The following is a 17918-nucleotide window of genomic DNA, read 5'->3' on the forward strand; positions in this document are numbered from 1 at the left end:
TTACAATGGCCATAAGAAAAAGAAAACAATGTGTCATTTAGAAAAAATAATTAAAAAGTAATTCTGTTTAAAAGTCAAAACTCAGATAATTCGTTGTTAGGATTTGAGGGAATAATAATTTTTAAAATAAAATAACAATTAGCAAAATCTCAAAATTAGACGTAAATTAATTTAACTAATTTCACTTTATATATATATATATATATATATATATATATATATATATATATTTTAATTTATACCACTATTTTATTTTTTTTTTTTTGGGTGTGTAAATTCATTGGCAATCAAAAAATAAATATAATAAACTTACAGTTTTATGGTAATTTAAATAAACTAGTACTAGGAAATGTTATATGCATTCCAGCCTCTTTGTGAAGTGGCGGGAAGCAGAATCCTACTCTTCTTTTCTCTCCTCCTTACTGCTATTCTTTCCAAACGCGAAATAGGTATGTTTTTCTCTCTCTATCTCTTCTAGGGTTTCAACGGCAGTACTAAAACGTGAATATTCATCCAGATCTTTTACAAAGTTATGTTTTTCTTAATTATCCATCTACGCATGCTTCATATCTACATATGATTCAATTTTTGTTCATATTAATTTTGCTATCTTCTTTACTGTTTGCCTATCCTCTGTTTTCTAATTCTGGGTTTTCAGTTTCCCACCATTTGGGGGCTGAGAAAACGAAGGAAAATAAAAGAAAATCAAGTACTGGGATTTTTTTTTTTTTTTTCTTTCTGTTATTTGGGGTATTATGAGGGGATTGAAATGAAACTTAGCACAGTTGAGTCTAATTGCCCTTCTGTTATCTTTGTCACGTGGAAGCTTCTGTTTTTACAAGCCCTAATGAAGGAATATATAAAAGCTAACTTTCATACCTTTCTCAGCAACCAAATAAGCACACAGTAGTGTTTCTCGGTGGGTAATCTCGTTGCAAATTACCGGATAAAATGGAAACTCAATTTCAGAAATTATGATTTTCGATTTTGTTCCATAATTTTTATATGGGTAATGCGTTCAGATGGCGCAAAATTTGATCTTCCTTTATGCAGCCTGATTTTTCTTTGTTATGTTAGTCGATGGTGTATTTTTCGCTTAGTAAAGAAGGTGGAGGTCCCTGCCAATTCTATATAGTTATTGTCAATCAAGAATTTTGAAAATTGTGCACCTGTGAATAACTTCTAATTTAGAATTTGGGACATTTCCTAAATTTGTGCTCAAAGTTGAACCTGTTTTTCAGAACTTTAGACGGGCAATACATTAGTATAAAGATTGCTTTTTTCAAGCATGATTTTCAATGGATATCTCAAAAGCAAAGGTCTCTTCTTTAAGCATATGTTTTTCAAATTTTGACGAGGTAGTAAAGTCCATTATAGATGTTCTTCCATCAATTTGGGATGTTGGGAGGAATGGGTACTGGGTATCTACATTAGAATTTGATCTTGTGATCTTAGGTTTGAGTTTTTAGAGCTATTACTATTACACCAAGTTGGCTCCCCTTTTCAGTTTTGAACTATGTGGTGATGTGGTGCCGTGGTGTTAAAAGCAACATTTTCTATAGGACCAAACAGCCAAAGCAGAAGAAGGGAAGAAACAAAGAAAATTTTATTTTCCTTCTCTTTGTTTCTCGTTTAAGTTCATTTTCCTTCAATTCTGAGTTTGGGATCAAATGTGAAGCTTTGATTTAAGATGATGTACTAAAAGATGACTTGGTCAATTTTCAAGTCTGCAGCCTATGACTGAGGGTCTCGTAGGCATTTGGGAAATAACATGACAGACGTCAATGTGTCTTGTGTGTTGTAAAGTAGGGATGGCACAAGTCCTAGTGTAATAGTTGCTTCCAGAAACAAGGATATATTGTTATCTGGTTAGTAACTGAACTAGTTACCAAATGGCTTGGCTAAGCAATGGAACTTTGTTGATTCTGGAAGCTGCTATGTTTTGTTGGCATGGATGTGGGTGTATTAAGATCAATTTCTGAAGTGATTATGATGTTACTTTTTTTTTTTCTTCCCTACTTTGAGTTGGTAGCTTAGATGCCAATGAATAGAGCTTAGGATCGTGTAAAAAATATGATCTTATGGATATTATGGTATTTTTTTACTTCAGGATGGCAACTGCTGGTGAGGATTTTTCTCATTTTGATATTTCTGAGGAGGTGCACACAGTGTTTTACTTCCATTTATACTTTAGCTATGAAATGGGTAGTGTGTAAATTTTGATGATGAAAATTTTACCCGCGACAGGAGAAGGACAAGCTTGTTGCAGAAGTGATCCGCTGTGTCCTTTTTAAAACCCACCAGAATTTGGGTTGCCCAATTAAGAGGGACGAACTTACTCAATTGGTTACTAAAAACTATCGCCAGCGGGCTCTCCCTTCTTTTGTGATCAATGAGGCCAGAGCAAAGCTCTCGAGCATTTTTGGATATGAAATGAAGGAGCTCCAGCGTTCTCGGCCTTCATCAGCAAATCAAGGCCGCTCTTCACAACAGAGTACAAACTATTACTACTGTGGTTCATGATAAATTATATCTATATCATGCATCTACTATGCAGGCGCCAGGTTACCATACCACACAAGTCATTAGAATTAGAAGAAGTTACATTTCAGACATTGTTATAATTAACGTTTTTAAGTGATCACATTCTTGCTCACTTGACTTCTCTAAATGGTAAGGATGATGGAATCCGTCTCTAATGGTCTGCTGAACAACTATTAAATTGAGATCATTCCATTGTTTACACCACTATATTCCTGTCAAGAGGTTATAGGTCTTTAAACAATCTTACAGATCACGACTGTTCCATTGTAGCCAGCAGCTGCAAATACCATAAATACTCTTTTGAGCATATTCACAACGTGAAACCCTTATTTTCGTTTCGACCAATATAAATAAAATTGCACTGAACAGTAGAATTTCACAGTTGAGTTCACGAGTGTGTAAAATACGTTTAAACAGCATAAGGAGCTTTCCAAACAAGTTGCACTACATTCACAAGATTTGCTGCCAAGCCTCCATTAGAAAGTTTTCTATAAGTTTTTCATGTGGAAGTTGCATTCTATGGCAAACATACCCAAACTGCTTAAGAAATATTCTCCATCAGCTGGTGGATGTGTGTCTTTCTTTTAAGAGCCCCGCTAACAATGTCATATATACTTATATGTATAGTCAGCTCAACAAGTCTTTTTAAGTACTTGTGGTCGGTTACATGAACCCTATTTTTCCATTCTGTTCTTTCCAAGGTCATAACCTTAGTCAAATTACGTGTTATGACATATTTTCTTACTATTTTTCTTACTATTTATTCCATGTTAATTTTGGTCTTCCCCTTACCTGAGTGTTTCCTTAATATCGACCATGTCACTCTTCCTAATTGGTGCACTTAGTGGTCTTCTTTACGCATGTCCAAATCATCTTAATCGATTCTCTCATTTTTTTTCTCCAAGAGATGCTACTTTAATCGTCCTATGAATGTGCTCATTTTTTTTTTTTTTTTTTTTTGTCTCATACCCATCTCAACATTCGAATTTTTGCTACACTAATTTTATGAATATGTTGTTTCTTAGCTGCCCAACATTATGTCTCTCAAAAATTTGCTGTTCTAATAGCTGATAGCTGATTTATATAACCTCCCTTTTAATCTTTAGAGAGATATGGAAATCACTCAATATTCCGAACACACTTTACCTTTTAAATCATCCTGCTTTGATTTTATGATTAACACCATCATGAAAAATAGAGTTTCCATATATATCTTGAAAAACCAGTGGGATAAAATATTGCATGGACATCATAAGCACCAGTTCTTATATTGTGCAGTAGCAGGACATATTTTCGTTATTTCTATTTAAAGATCCTGGTGTTAATTATGCTTTCTATGATGTATTTATTTCAGGCACGGTGGATGCAAAATCATATATTATCATGAGTCAGATACCTGCTGATGTATACAGGAAATATGTTGAAGATGTAAATACATCACATCTGACTGGTTTTACTTTTATTGTTATTGGTATTGCATATCTTGCTGGAGGCAAAATCTCCGAAGGTAAGCTTTCTGGTTTTTTGTTTCTTCCCTTCTATTTGTAAGAACTAGTTCAATGCCAAGCAGAATGCCGGGAATAGATGGCAGAAATATGGTGTTTGGAACCAGATCTGTGTTCAGCCTAGACAAATCCTTTGTTAAATCTTAAAACTATTTGGAACAACCACCATGCCTTATTGGACACATTGGATTATCCAGTGAGGTTATAGTTTGACATAAAGTTATCACATTAATTCTGAAGGACAATTTTTCATGTCATTTTATTGTTTCTCATCCAAAGTCAACATGACAGAACCTAATCGTCTTGTGGTGAATGTACTGCAGAAAATCTTTGGCATAATTTGAGTCGGTTGGGATTGTATGAAAGTGATGAAAACCATCCTGTCCTTGGAAACATTAAGCAGGCGTTGGAAGCACTTGTCCAACAAAGGTTATAATTGGAAAACGGAATGGCTTGATTACATGTTGTGCTTTTGATTGAAATAACTGTCTAAAATTGATACCATTTATTTACCTTAACTTATGCTTGCATAATATTGATTTGCAGATATTTGCAGAAGAACAAAGTTAATGGTCCTGAAGGCAACACTTCATTTTATGAGGTTGCTGAGAGAGCTTTAGATGAAACAATTAGTGAGAAAATTAAAGAATACATATCACAGGTATTGTTTAGAATTAAAAATTTAGGTCAATGATTTAGCGGTTTTCTTTCACGTTTACTCGTAAAACGAGTTCCATTTGGTTGCTGCAAGCTTCAGTCTTGTTTCTGTTGGAAGGATTTGATTACTCTGGGAGAATTTACATTCTTCCTACAGATATTGCACGTCCATGTGAAAATTTCTGTTCCCTGTTTGCTTCAATATGACCTGAAGAACTTTTGTGATGGCAGATTGTTCAGAAAGATGTTCCAACCGTTGATGCTGATTAGTGTCTTATTGCTTGGGGAAGGTACAGTTCAACAGTATCAGTTTCTTGCCAAGTAACTTAAACTCTATTTCCTTATTTTTGGTACTTATTTTTCCTCTTTTAGCTGTTCTATATTTTCTAAGGCAGCAAGGAAGGTGATGTAGTTGTCTTCTCATTATATGCAGACCGCTCTTGCTGTTCGGTTTTGGGGTTGGTAAAAAACAGGATCCTTTCGATGAATATGTTAACCAGAAAGGGCAAGGGCAAAGTTTCAAGTCCCCGCTCAAATTTTTGGTGCAAACATTCTTGATGATTGGCGTATGCATCTTGCAAGCAAACGATGCATTTTGTTTAAAGTTAATTATTGTGATTAAGACGACCCTGTATTACATATGGCTTGGAGTTCAAAAGTGTGAAGGGGATCAGTTGATATTGGCTTCCAAAACCATCATGAGAAATCTAACAATTGTATAAGTATCATGTACTGCTAAAATAACTAATTTTGCATACCACATGCACAACAATATTAAGTACTGATACATCTAATGGGGCATTTTGAAAGAGTGATTTTTCAAACTTTTAATTCCCTATATATCTGCAATATACAGGAGGAAAAGGAGGATGGGAATCTGCACCTCACGCAATCAAATCCATTCTGTTAAGAAGTCACAATTTGGACATATTGGCTCCGGTGGGCGGCGCCGGATCCCTTCAGGTTCAATTACAATAAGTTGAATTTCTTGCGGTGGAGGAGAAATGCCATGCACAACAATGTTAAAGTATTGATAATTTTTTATAGGGTAAAGTGCATTAAACCCCCTTGAGCTATTGGGGTATGTGCAAAAAAATCCCTGAACTATAAAAGTTGCAAAAAACCTCCCTGAACTATTGGCGTATGTGCAAGAAACCCCCCTAAACTATAAAAGTTGCAAAAAAAACCCCCCTGAACTATTAGGGTATGTGCAAGAAACCTTCCTGAACTGTATATTTTTTTGCAGTTTACCCCATCCACGCGAATTGATTGACTAAAAGGGATGATGAAGCCGAGGAATTTGTGGCTGGGATTGGAGTCGTCTGAGGAGTGTTTGGATAAGCCAAGGAATCTTTTGCTGGGATCGGTAGGTCTCTTGTCATAGCTCTATCATAGCTGTTGCACCACCCGCCAGATCCGTCGGCCATATATATCGCACTTCTCTGCACCGTTGCGTCAGCCCATCGTCGTCACCACCTTGCCCGCCGTTCAGCTCACCTTGCTCGCCAGTCCATTCCACCATCCATTCCAAGCTTGCCAGCCCATTCTGCCATCTCCATAGCCGAGCACACCGCCGTCCGTGTTTCGAGCACACAACCGTCCACAGTTCACCGCCGAGCCCCCTTGAGCTCGCCGCCGCCTCCACAGTTCACAGTCGAGTCAATCGAGCTCCCATCACAGTCGAGTCCTCCGCGCACAAGCCACCATCATCCGAGACCAAGCCATCCCGCCGACCTCGGATTTCTTTGGTCTCTTCTCTCTCTCTCTAGCTCTCTGTTTTGGGTTGTGTTGAGTGAAAAACATCTTTTGGCAGAAGAAAAAAAAAATGTAAGAAGTGTATAAGTTACAACGACGCAGTGTGTTATAAGGGTAAACTGGTCTTTCAAAATTTTCGGTGCCGGAAGCTGATGTCATGGGGGTAAATTGCAACAAAATCATAGTTCAGGGGGTAAATTGCAACAAAATCAGAGTTCAGGGGGTAAATTGCAACAAAATCATAGTTCAGGGGAGTTTTTTGTAATTCAGGGGGGTTTCTTGCAAATGACCAATAGTTCAAGGGGGTAAATTGTAACAAAATCATAGTTTAGGGGGAGTTTTATATAGTTCAGGAGGGTTTATTGCAAATGACCAATAGTTCAAGCGAGTTTAATGCACTTTACCCTTTTTTATATTATAGATTTGCATACCACATACACAACAATGTTAAGTACGGATACATCTCCTTTAAATAGTCCAACAACAGAAAGAAAATTAAAAGAGTGATTTTTCAAATTTCTCATTTCCTATGGATCCAGGAGGAAATGGAAGATGGGTATCCGCACCGGTAAGATCCAGAGGAAACGGAAGATGGGTATCCGCACCGGTAAGAAGTCTCACAATTTGGACATATTGGCTTCGGCTCCGGTGGCGGCGGCGGCCGGATCCCTTCTTTGGGTTCAATTACAATAACTTGAATTTCTTGCACATCAATGTTAAGTACTGATACATCTCCTTAAATCATAATGGCGCATAGCATGAGAGACAAGAAGTCCAACAAAAAAAATTTGAAACAGAGTGATTTTTCAAACTTCTTATTCCCTATATGTCCGCAAAGAAGTGGATCCAGGGAGGAAACACAGAGAAGGATGGGTATCTGCACCTCACGCAATCAAATCCGTTTCGGTAAGAAGTCTCACAATTTGGACATATTAGCTCCGACTCCGGGTTCAATTACAATAACTAGGTCTCCATATCTACTGTTGTTGATGGCAGAAGAACTTCGGAATCACCCCCAAGACGACGATCACTACAAGACCACCATCCACGTAGTTGTTTGTTGTAAAGGTCGTCATATGCTATGTCCCCACCATACGTAATCAAGTCCGTCGCAAGAAGTCTCACAATTCCCCTACCCCACTCATTCCCAATCAATTCTCTTCTTTCATAAGAGAAACCTACATTATTAGGTCAAAAGTGGAGAAGTTTTAAAAGTATTAATAAACTTGTAAAACATACATTAACATATATTCTGAAATTGAAAACTAAATTTCCAAGTCTTTAACTCTCATTAATAAATTGTTCCACCATCACAACATAACAATATTATATACATGTATGTAGAAACAAAAACAAAAATAAAAACAAAAAATCAGTATGTAAAACATGAATAAATAAACGTGACCAATAGCTAAAAATGCAAATTAAAATTTTAGAAAAAGTAAGAGTTTGTTACTTGATGACCGAGGAGGCATGTTTCTTGAACCTTGTTCTTGCTAAATGTTGAGGCCCGATGCTAACACTAAAAATAAGAAAACACTCAAGTTGTGAGAAAGAGGTTTCACAATCTCACTCATAACAATTAAAACACCACCATCTAAGTACTATTTGTATCATGTATCAACCCAACCCAACCCAACTATGCTTTCAGTCAAAATATTAGAAACCTATCCGTAGAAAGAGGTGTGATTACGAATAGGTGTGATTAGCACATATTATACACCGCTCTTATTTTAAATTAATCCAATAACAAAGTACAATGCATAAGTTTACAAATAATCTTCAAAATTAAGAAATCATTATCCTGATATTCTGCATTCTAATAACAAAAAAAAAAATCAAAAACCAAAATTTGAAAATAAAAATATGACAGAAAGATTAAATATATCCTTCGTGCATTACACTATTTCTATGTTAAAACATCTAGGATTTCTCAATGGGGTAGGCTAGATCAAAATATATCAACCAAAATCAACTATTGTTTAATTCAATTTTAGTTAACTAAAAATGTTTCTTTAGACAATTGACTAATTAAGGCATAGAAAATCCTATTTGGGTAATTAATAAAAAAAATTACCAATTTATTTATGAACAATTCACCACTCAGTAATCTCTTCTTTTGACCAATTTACTAATCCTATTTGAGAATCTACTAGTGGAAGCAGAGTGTGAGGTAGTTCATGGCAAGCCCCTTCCAACACTATGGAATTCACTCAAAATAAGGGCCCGTTTGGCATGCGTTTTGTTTTTGGCTAAAACAGAAATAGTGTTTTTGTTGTAGGAGTGTTTTGAAAAAAATTTGGAAGCTCGTTTGGGAACGATGTTTTGTTGTGGAAATATCAGAAACAAAAACATACGAAACATGTTTGGTAAGTGTGCGTTTCAAAAATTTTGAAAACAAAACATGTTTGGTCAGTCTAACTGTTACAAAAAAAAAAAAAAAAAATAGAAACAAAAAAACATTTTTGGTTTTCATTGTTTTTAATTTGTTTTTATAAATTTTAAGTATATTTATAAATAGTTATCATATTTTTAATAGATATGGAGACATTTGAACCCACAAACATATATATTTATAATTTATATAAATAAATAAATATATATATATATATATATATATATATATAGATATTAATTTTTGCAATAACCCATTTACAAGTTGTTTGCAATAACATACTTCAATTTTATTATCATTTTACCTATATAGTCCAACACAACATTAAAAATAAAAGCATCTCTAGTCACATTTTACTATACTACATGAGTCAACATTTGTAAAAAAAAATTACAATAACCTATTTATAAGTTCTTTGCAATAACCTACTTCAATTTTATTATCCTGTTACCTGTATAGTTCAACACAACATCAAAAATAAAAACAAATCCAACTGAAAGCATAATTGGAATAGAGTATATACCATTTACAAGTGCTTAAATATTCAACCAACAAATTAAACAAGTTTAAGTTCTATATAAAATGTTTGGAACAAAGCATTAATAATACATAGTTGTCACTAAAAAATGATAATAAGTTCATAAAATGGATGACAATGGCAACGACACATCATCTTCATAACAGCACATGTGGCCTTCAAGAGAGCATTAACACACTTCATATCTGCAATAATAGCATTTAAGTTGAAATATATTAACAATAATATCAACTAGTAATAGTAACAAAAAAATTATTTATATTACATATATATATATATATATTACAAGCTCACAATAGCAACAAATATATTACATATAAAAGAAAAAACATACCATCACTTCCAGAAGGATAAAGAGTGCTAAAGATAATTCCAAATTCGATCAGCAATAGTATTACGCAACTGATCCATTTCTGAAACTGAGCCGAAGGCACATGGTGAACAATCTCATCATCTTCACCATCACTAACATGAAAACAATATCTATGGTCTCTTCTAGGGCACTTGATTCACAAAAAGCAACCTAAATAATTGCGTTTTATAACTAAATTGGATTGATCATCTTCTATGCAATGTATTTCGAGGACTTGAGAAATTCTTGATCACGAATAAACAAAAAATAACAGATAACTTTGAATTCACAATGTTAAAAAGAAAACTGCAAAGAAATATTTTTTGTACCTTAGAAACTTCGGACTTGCGTGACCAACCTGGTACACCATTCCTTTTCATACATGTCTTTGGTAAAGCTTTCTCAACCTTGCAAATTGCAGGCTAGTGGGTGATTGTGACCTAGCTTAGGGTTGATATTGACCCCAACTAATCCACTATGAATTAAAGGACATGGGTCTGAGAATTCAAACCACCCTCCCTGAACTCTTCCACAAAATTTAAGTGTCCTAATCAATCAATCCCAAATTAAAGAAGAGTACTGATATAAGTCCAATCAGCTATTTGTAAAACCTATTTAGTTAACTAAAACCCTTGTTTGAAGACTTGGGCAGCAACATTATCACATTCATAGCCAGATCAATATTCAAATTGTTAGGAAACGTGCTAGTTTTAAAAACTTTTCGAGGGATTTAAATTCATAGATCTTGATTCATCACATAGAGACAAGTTTTATGCAAAAATAAAATATGATGTATCATTCAACTAAAAGATTGAATACTTACATCAAGGTTTGAGTAAACCTCAGATCTCTCCTCTAAAGTGAATGTTCTCACTTATTGTAGATCCCTTTTGCTAGACATCTTTTCCATGGATCTCCATCTTCTTGGTAATGGTCTTGCCTTTAGGAATCACTCATAAGCCTCCATGAATGACCTTGAAAAACTAGGCTTGTGGAAGCCTCCATTAGATGAGAACATAAACCTTAATTTTCTAGAAAGAGAAAATATATTCCTTTTTTTCTTCTCATTAAAAATCACTCCTAAAATATACATAGACCATGTATATTTATAGGCAACATAAAGGTAAAGAAAAGGAAACAACTAATCCTTCTCAATCTCTAATTCACATGTCTCAAATCTAATATGATTCCAATATCAAGTTGGGCTATGAGTGAGAATCCATTGGGCCTATTATTTTATTGGCTACAATGAATTAATGATTGGCCCGGTCCATGGACCCAATTAAATTAATTCATAAATTAATTTCTACTCCACTAAAAGAAATTAATTGAACTCCAATTAAATAATAAATAACCTCTAAGTCAATGTTGCACTTTGACCCCTCTATGCATAATTAGTTATCGGATAAATAATGCCATCAATCCGACTACTTAATTAATATATTTATTTTGGTACCTTTGATTATTTCTGACTCGATCACAATAAAACATTTGTTCGACAAAAATAATAATTTAATAAATAAATATATAATAAATCATTTTGTCTAAAATCATACGAAGGCCTTCGAATTTACTTTGTGATCAACCATAATCAATACAAAATAAATACAAGTAGCAATGATGCAAATATTGAAAATATAACCCTCTAACTATTAATTACATAACTACCCGAAGTGTCGGTCTAAGGATCCCGAAGAATCCGCCGAACAAATCAAAGTAATTATTAATTAATAAAAGAGTCTATACTTTTCTCATGCTTGAGAGTCAAATGCCATGACGGTGATAGGGAGTAATTGCATACAACGGCTCTCGCAATATATCTCAACCTAACGCGGATCCAGTTCAAGTCTTAATTAATTATGAGTCCATCCATAATTACCGACTATGAACAATTTATAATTACTATTTATATATCATGCATTGATTGCCATCACATACATATATATAAATATTTCTTGTAATTACATGGACACTATCAATTTCATAGTGAATCGAAACATAATACATTGAATTAACCAATTATATAAATCATAAATATTTCAGATATGTCAGGAACATATGTCACTATAATCCAGATAAGAATTTGCTATGCCAGGGCATATAAATCCCAACACAAATAACCAACAAAAACAATGGAAAAAACAATAATTTTTCTAAAAAATCTAATATTTTAGAAAGAAAAAAAAAATTAACATGATATCAGAATTAAATGTTTCTTGTTCAAACCTCGTCATTATTGTGATAATTAAAGTTGAAAAATTCGTTACATCCTGTCAATTCGTTACATCCTGTCAGTGGTGGAGTCAGAAGGAGCAAGCAATTGAGCTGAGAAAGTTAGCAACAATAAATCTAAGAAGGAGCAAGCAATCAGAATGAGATTAATAAAAAAAATTAAAATAGAAGCATAGAAGGAAATTAGTTTTGAACAACATAATTATATGGCCATTTGTCTCCAATTAAACAAAGCATTGAAGGAAATTAGTTTCAGCACAGAATGAGATTAATTAAAAAAAAAAAAAAAGTATTAACAAAGGACAATTCATTGAAAGTCATCAAAAGATTAAGTGCTCTCTTATGCTTGATGTGAAATATTTGGACTACAAAAATTAGAAGTTTTTTTTAAGGTGTGAAACTTTCAATCTAGTGGTTTTAATTTTTGAGTCCTTTATTTCTTTGGATGAAGAAGGCACCAGAACCACTTCTTTTCCCCTTTTCCTTAGTTTATAGGTGATATGTTTTAGCATGCAGCACTGAAATCTATTAGCTTCCAATGTGATAACATAAAGTCCGCTAAATAATCATTTAGACACAGCACAGTACTTAGTTTTTAATGGTTTTGTACTCCATCAGGCAGGACTATCAATGCTTATAAGAGAGTGTCCTCGTCATATTCTATTTCAATAAATAATTGCTTTTAGGAAGGGAGGGAAGGGCACTTTGCTATTTAATCTATTTAATATTAACTAATTCACAAATCGATAGGCAAAATTACTCATCAGAAAAATCAGGATTATTAACATTCCTTTCTAAATGAACATAATTATGAATTAACGCTACCCTGCTCCATAGTGCCAAATTAATGAGGGTCATCAATTATTGAGTTTTGTTAATGTTTTGCGGATTTAGACAGACGATTCCAAAACTGCACATTTCCTCATATGTATAACACCTTACATTGGCTAAAATCTTTCAACATGTGAAGACTAGTAAGGTACACATTCATTAAATAGAACATCAAAATCGACTTCTTCTTCTTCTTTATAGTGTGCGGTACCCAACAGAACAAGCAAGAAACCTTAGCAAACTCGATGTACAGATTCAATAACTCTAGCGCATATGTGAGAAGCTAATTTCAGCAAATATTGTAGATTTGCAACCGCAAAAAAAAAAAAAAAAAAAAAAAAAAAAAAAAAAAAAAACCCTCAGATATTCAAAGAAAGTTCAAACCTGTCGAGATCGTCGAAGATAACAGCAAAGGAAAGCATATTGTTGAAGGTATCGGCCGAAAATAGCAATGAAACCTTGGATTTATAAGTCCTTCAGTTGTCTGCCAAGAATCGCCAAGAATCGCCAGAGCAAACGCAGCAAACGCGAACCCTAGGATTTTCCTTTTATGCGTCCTTCTTTTGCTTCTTCCGCTACAGTGAAATGAGCCCTGTTTGCTTCTTCCGTTACAGTGGTTTTTACCCTAAACAGGCCCGAAACAACACAAAACACCAAAATGGTGTTTCATATTTTGGGCCCAAATTTGGAAGTGTTTTGCAGCTGTTTCAAACACAACAAGCCCAGCCAAACATGTTTTGGGCTACTATAGCAGGCCTAAAACAAAACAAAACACTTGCCAAATAGGGCCTAATGCTTTTTGTAAGTATTTTAATTTTCAGTAAGTAACTTTAGAGCTTTACCCTATATTAAGTACTTTTGCTTGTCAAAGTTCTTGTTATGATTTCCTATCTTCAAAAAGCTAGGCATGTTGATAAAAATTGTTTCAGATTCCATCTCTCCAAAAAAGATTCTTTTTTTTTTTTTCTTTTTTCATGCGCAGATTCAAATTTTGTTGTAGATTCAAATTTTGTATATATATATTAAAAAGATCATAAAAAATTTCACCAAATAGGATTTAGTTTGCAAAACAAGAATTACAGACCTTGATTAGTTGATTTAGAAAAAAAAAAAAAAAAATTAAAACAAAACCCATACATACATTTAGCAGTCTGCCTAGAGAAAGACAGCGGACCAGCGACTGATGCTTGTGAACGGCGAACCCGAACTGGAACAACGGGCGATGGAAACTGAAAGATATGGGTTTTGATTTTTTGAACAATCTGAAATGATATGCCGATATGGGTTTTCAACTTTTGATTTTTGCAGACAGATAGATAAACTGAAATATATGGGTTTTGAACTTCTGATTCTTGTAGATTTTGTGAAAGAGATGGGGGGAGGGGGGGGGGGGAGTTCAGAGTTAAGAACGAGTATAGAGATGGAGGCGATTGGGGAGGATTAAATGATTTGCCCTAAAATGATCTGCAGGTTTGGGGAGTAAAAGTGAATTTAACGGTTGAAAATGGCTATCTAAGTGTTTTTCAGGAGTAGTATCCAACGGTTGAATATTTGTTTAGTTGTGTTTTCTTAATTAGTGTGGACGGCTAGGATTGACCTTGGAGTTATAAGTCAGATCATGAAGCTTGAATGTTTAATTCTTATTAGTCTAAAATTTTACCACTTTATGTGAAGTAAAAACTATGATTGAGTAAGATTTATTATTTCCTTAAAATGCAAATTACAATAAACTGGCACGTTAAGAATAATTTTAGGGGTTAAGTCCATTAAACTCCCTTAGACTTTCTTCTCTTTTTCAAAAAAATCCCTGAACTATCAAAAAAGACACTTTATCCCCTAAACTATTCTATTAGTTGCAAACTGTTAATTGACGGACCAAACTTTAACGTCCATAAGCACGTGACATACACTTGATTAAGCAAAAATTTAGAATGACAAAATTAGCTTTATGACTATTAAATAAATATTATATAGGAATAATGTATATATACGTATATATATATCGCTGCATCTGCCGTCCTCTCTCTCTCCAACAACCTTTACCATCTGTCCATGGCCAACACCACCACCGACGGTTTATGGCTCCACCACCACCGCTCTCCCTTCTCCCACAAAGATGCTTCTTCCCTCAGAACAACCTCCAGCTCCACCATCCATGGTTGCCGCCAGTCCCTCTCTCTCCAATCTACCTCCCTCTCTTTTTTATTTCACTTTTTAACCTCCAACTCCGACGATGACACGGCAACCAATTCGTCAACGGTGTCGAGAAAGGCAGAGGCGTCGGTGAATTTGCAATATCGTCTCTAATTTGAATTTGCATGATTGTACACAGAGAGCTACTACAATATACACATATAGTCCTCTCTTAAACCTCCACTCTTCTTGTAAATTTCCGTTCTTTGTTCCTTGTTATTGCTTATTTGAATCACTTGCTCTCTCTACTCTCTCTCTTTCTAGGAATCCCTCTATGTTTTGGTTGATCTTGGTTGGTATTCAATATGCCCTTCCCTTAATTGTTTTTCCAATCATGTTATTTTTTTTTTTTCCTAATTTTTCCAATCATGTTATTATAATACAAAGCTTGAATTTTTTAGTTGATTGAAGTTTTAATGATCTGGGTATTCTTCAATTGGGTTGGATCTGTTGATAAATGTGTTTAATTTTCATCTTAAGTGCCGAGCGGTGATGGCGTCCATGGATGGGGAAGAAGCAAATTTGTTTAAATATATATATATTATCTGCAAATATAAACAAGTATTTTTAATATGTTTAAATTAGTAATTGAGGAGGGAATTGTTTTTTTTTTTTTTTTTTTTTTTTTTTGGTACCCTCAGCAAAATTATTGATTAAGATAGGATGAGTTGTCAAATTTTGATTTGATATAGGGATTACAAGTGCCACATCAATATAAAGTGATGAAACGACATAGTTTAACTAATGGACAGGATGGCAATTTCATTTCTTAGTTAACGGTTGTTTGACGGTGTGACGGTAAATTGCAACACTTTTATAGTTTATGGGGGTATTTTTTAGTTCAAGGGTTTTCTACAATCTGGTCATAGTTAAGTGGGGAGCACAGTATCTCTCTAACCACTTATCATCGATGGGCCCATAAATTTTGAGCCCTAGGCGACCTTATTGATATTGAATTGTTTTGGCAGGCAAAATAATAATAAATACACATGGCATTGCCAAAAATACTAAAAATCAATTGTTAAATGAGGATTAATTGAAAATATAATAATGTGTTACTTCGCATGTTTTTCATCTCTAACGAGAGTACAAGTTAAGTCGCATAATTCTTCTCAATGAGTGCTACTCTTACGTTCTTCTTAATGAGTGCTACTCTTACGTTTTGAGTGCGCTTCCGCTCTCACGTTCCGTGCATGCTCTCGTTCTTTTTTTTTAACTATTTGTGACTTAATTTTGCCGCACTCGCTATATGTGACTTAGCACAAGTATCCTCTTTACAACTTTTTCTTCTCATTCATCGATAAAATATGATATGGTTATTCTAAAATTTCAACTTAAATATGTATCATTACTACTCTTATTTGTTTCTATAAAATACGTCTCTTTTCTCTTATTTTTCTATTTTTCATAGTCCATTTCTTTATCTTTTTAGTTTTCCATTTATGGTTGTATCATCATCTTTTTTTTTTTCTTCTTCTTCTTCTTCTTTTTTTCACATCAAGTTTCATGGTACTCAAATATAACTATATAAGAATTTGATTTGTACAAATTCTACAACAAAAATTACAATGTTTTTTTTACAAATTTTCAATACTTTGATTTTTTTTTTAAAAAAATCATTTCCTTATTTTTGTTTCTGGATCAGATAGATCATTAACTTTGATCATTATAACAATTAACACATGTCTATCAAAGTAAATGATGTATATTAATGATCAAAGACACAATGTTTTATGTCAAGAGTTCTTACAGAGATGCAATGTGATGGATATATATATATAATATATACACAATTTGATATACATGGTAATTGAAACTTTAATTGTCAGCAAAAACTTGGGGTGCAACTTGATTTGGGAAACCCGAACCCAACCCAAGCCCAGCTCGAACTTTTATAGGCTTGGGTAATCATTTTTACAATTAGGGTTGAACACTACCGCTCATTGCTCATTGTGACTTAGGTTTTTATCATTTCCTAAAACTTTTGGCATGAATAACCATGGACTAAGCTCTCTATAAAAGATAATATTTCTTTTTTTCTCTTGAAACTAATAACTTCGTAATATTTAATTTCAGTAACACTTTCCATCTTACCTTTCAAAGCCTAAGAGCAATTGGGATATATATACATATCCTTCTTCGATTATTAGAGATTTAGAGGTACATGGAATTTCTGAGATAAGAGCTAGCATCTTCATTGTCAAGTTAAGAGTTTTTATTTTTATTTTTTTGGGTCAAGCAATTTGTATATATTGGTGTAATAATGTACAGTGGTGGGCACAGGCCGAAAATAAAAAGGCTATTGAGCCCAAGTAAGTCCAATAGATAAAGCTGGAGTGTTGGATCACCAAAGTCCCAGGGATCAAGCGATGCGCCCAATTCAAAGCCCAAAACCCAACTCAGTTTAGATCATAGATTTGTTTTGATTGGTTAATTTTCTATGTCAAATATTTTTTTTGAAAAATATTTTTCTATTTCAGGTAAAATATTATTTTATTTTTAATTTTTTGGTATTTGACAAAAGTCAACGTTGAATTTGAGGTTGAGTCCATCGGGCAAGACATGTAAAATAACTTGTCGAAAATGGATGAATAAGTTATTTTTGTTAAATTTTAATATTTGTTTTCTTCGTAAATATTTTAAGACAACCAAACACCAGAAAATAAAAATATATATATTTTCTAAAAAAAATTTTACATCTAAACAAACTGACCTTATATGTTTGTTTATTTTTTTCTTTCTTTTGAAATGGTTTCCACCTTATATGTTGTTTTGTTGCTTTATTCATTTTTCTTGTGAATAATTTAGTAAGCTACAGTGTTCTACAAGATCCATACTCTTTTTTCCTCAAAAGTGAACTATGGCTTTAATTTTTCTCAAAAGTGAAAGAAATTGTGGCAGAGATAGAAATTTTAA

The 17918-nt window shown here is 33.7% G+C and overlaps 1 protein-coding gene across 3 annotated transcripts; it reads left to right on the forward strand.

Moving 5' to 3' along the window:
- Positions 1-358: 358 nt before the first annotated feature.
- LOC132299142 (uncharacterized) lies at positions 359-6669 on the forward strand. 3 transcript variants are annotated; one of them, XM_059795611.1, is made up of 9 exons: positions 359-449; positions 2111-2159; positions 2248-2494; positions 3899-4051; positions 4373-4478; positions 4596-4710; positions 4938-5027; positions 5140-5669; positions 5953-6669. In XM_059795611.1, exons 2-7 carry the CDS (start codon positions 2112-2114, stop codon positions 4974-4976), a joined length of 708 nt encoding a protein of 235 aa, XP_059651594.1. In that variant the 5' UTR covers positions 359-449; position 2111; the 3' UTR covers positions 4977-5027; positions 5140-5669; positions 5953-6669. The 3 variants fall into 3 exon arrangements, with proteins under 3 accessions (XP_059651594.1, XP_059651595.1, XP_059651593.1); XM_059795612.1 differs by having other exon boundaries at positions 4938-4996; positions 5079-5669; XM_059795610.1 differs by having other exon boundaries at positions 4938-4996; positions 5953-6665.
- Positions 6670-17918: the final 11249 nt, after the last annotated feature.

This window comes from Cornus florida, unplaced genomic scaffold, assembly GCF_030987335.1.
Source record: "Cornus florida cultivar Cherokee Brave unplaced genomic scaffold, ASM3098733v1 CherokeeBrave_3.0.0_Hap2_Chr03, whole genome shotgun sequence".
Classification (NCBI taxonomy): domain Eukaryota; kingdom Viridiplantae; phylum Streptophyta; class Magnoliopsida; order Cornales; family Cornaceae; genus Cornus; species Cornus florida.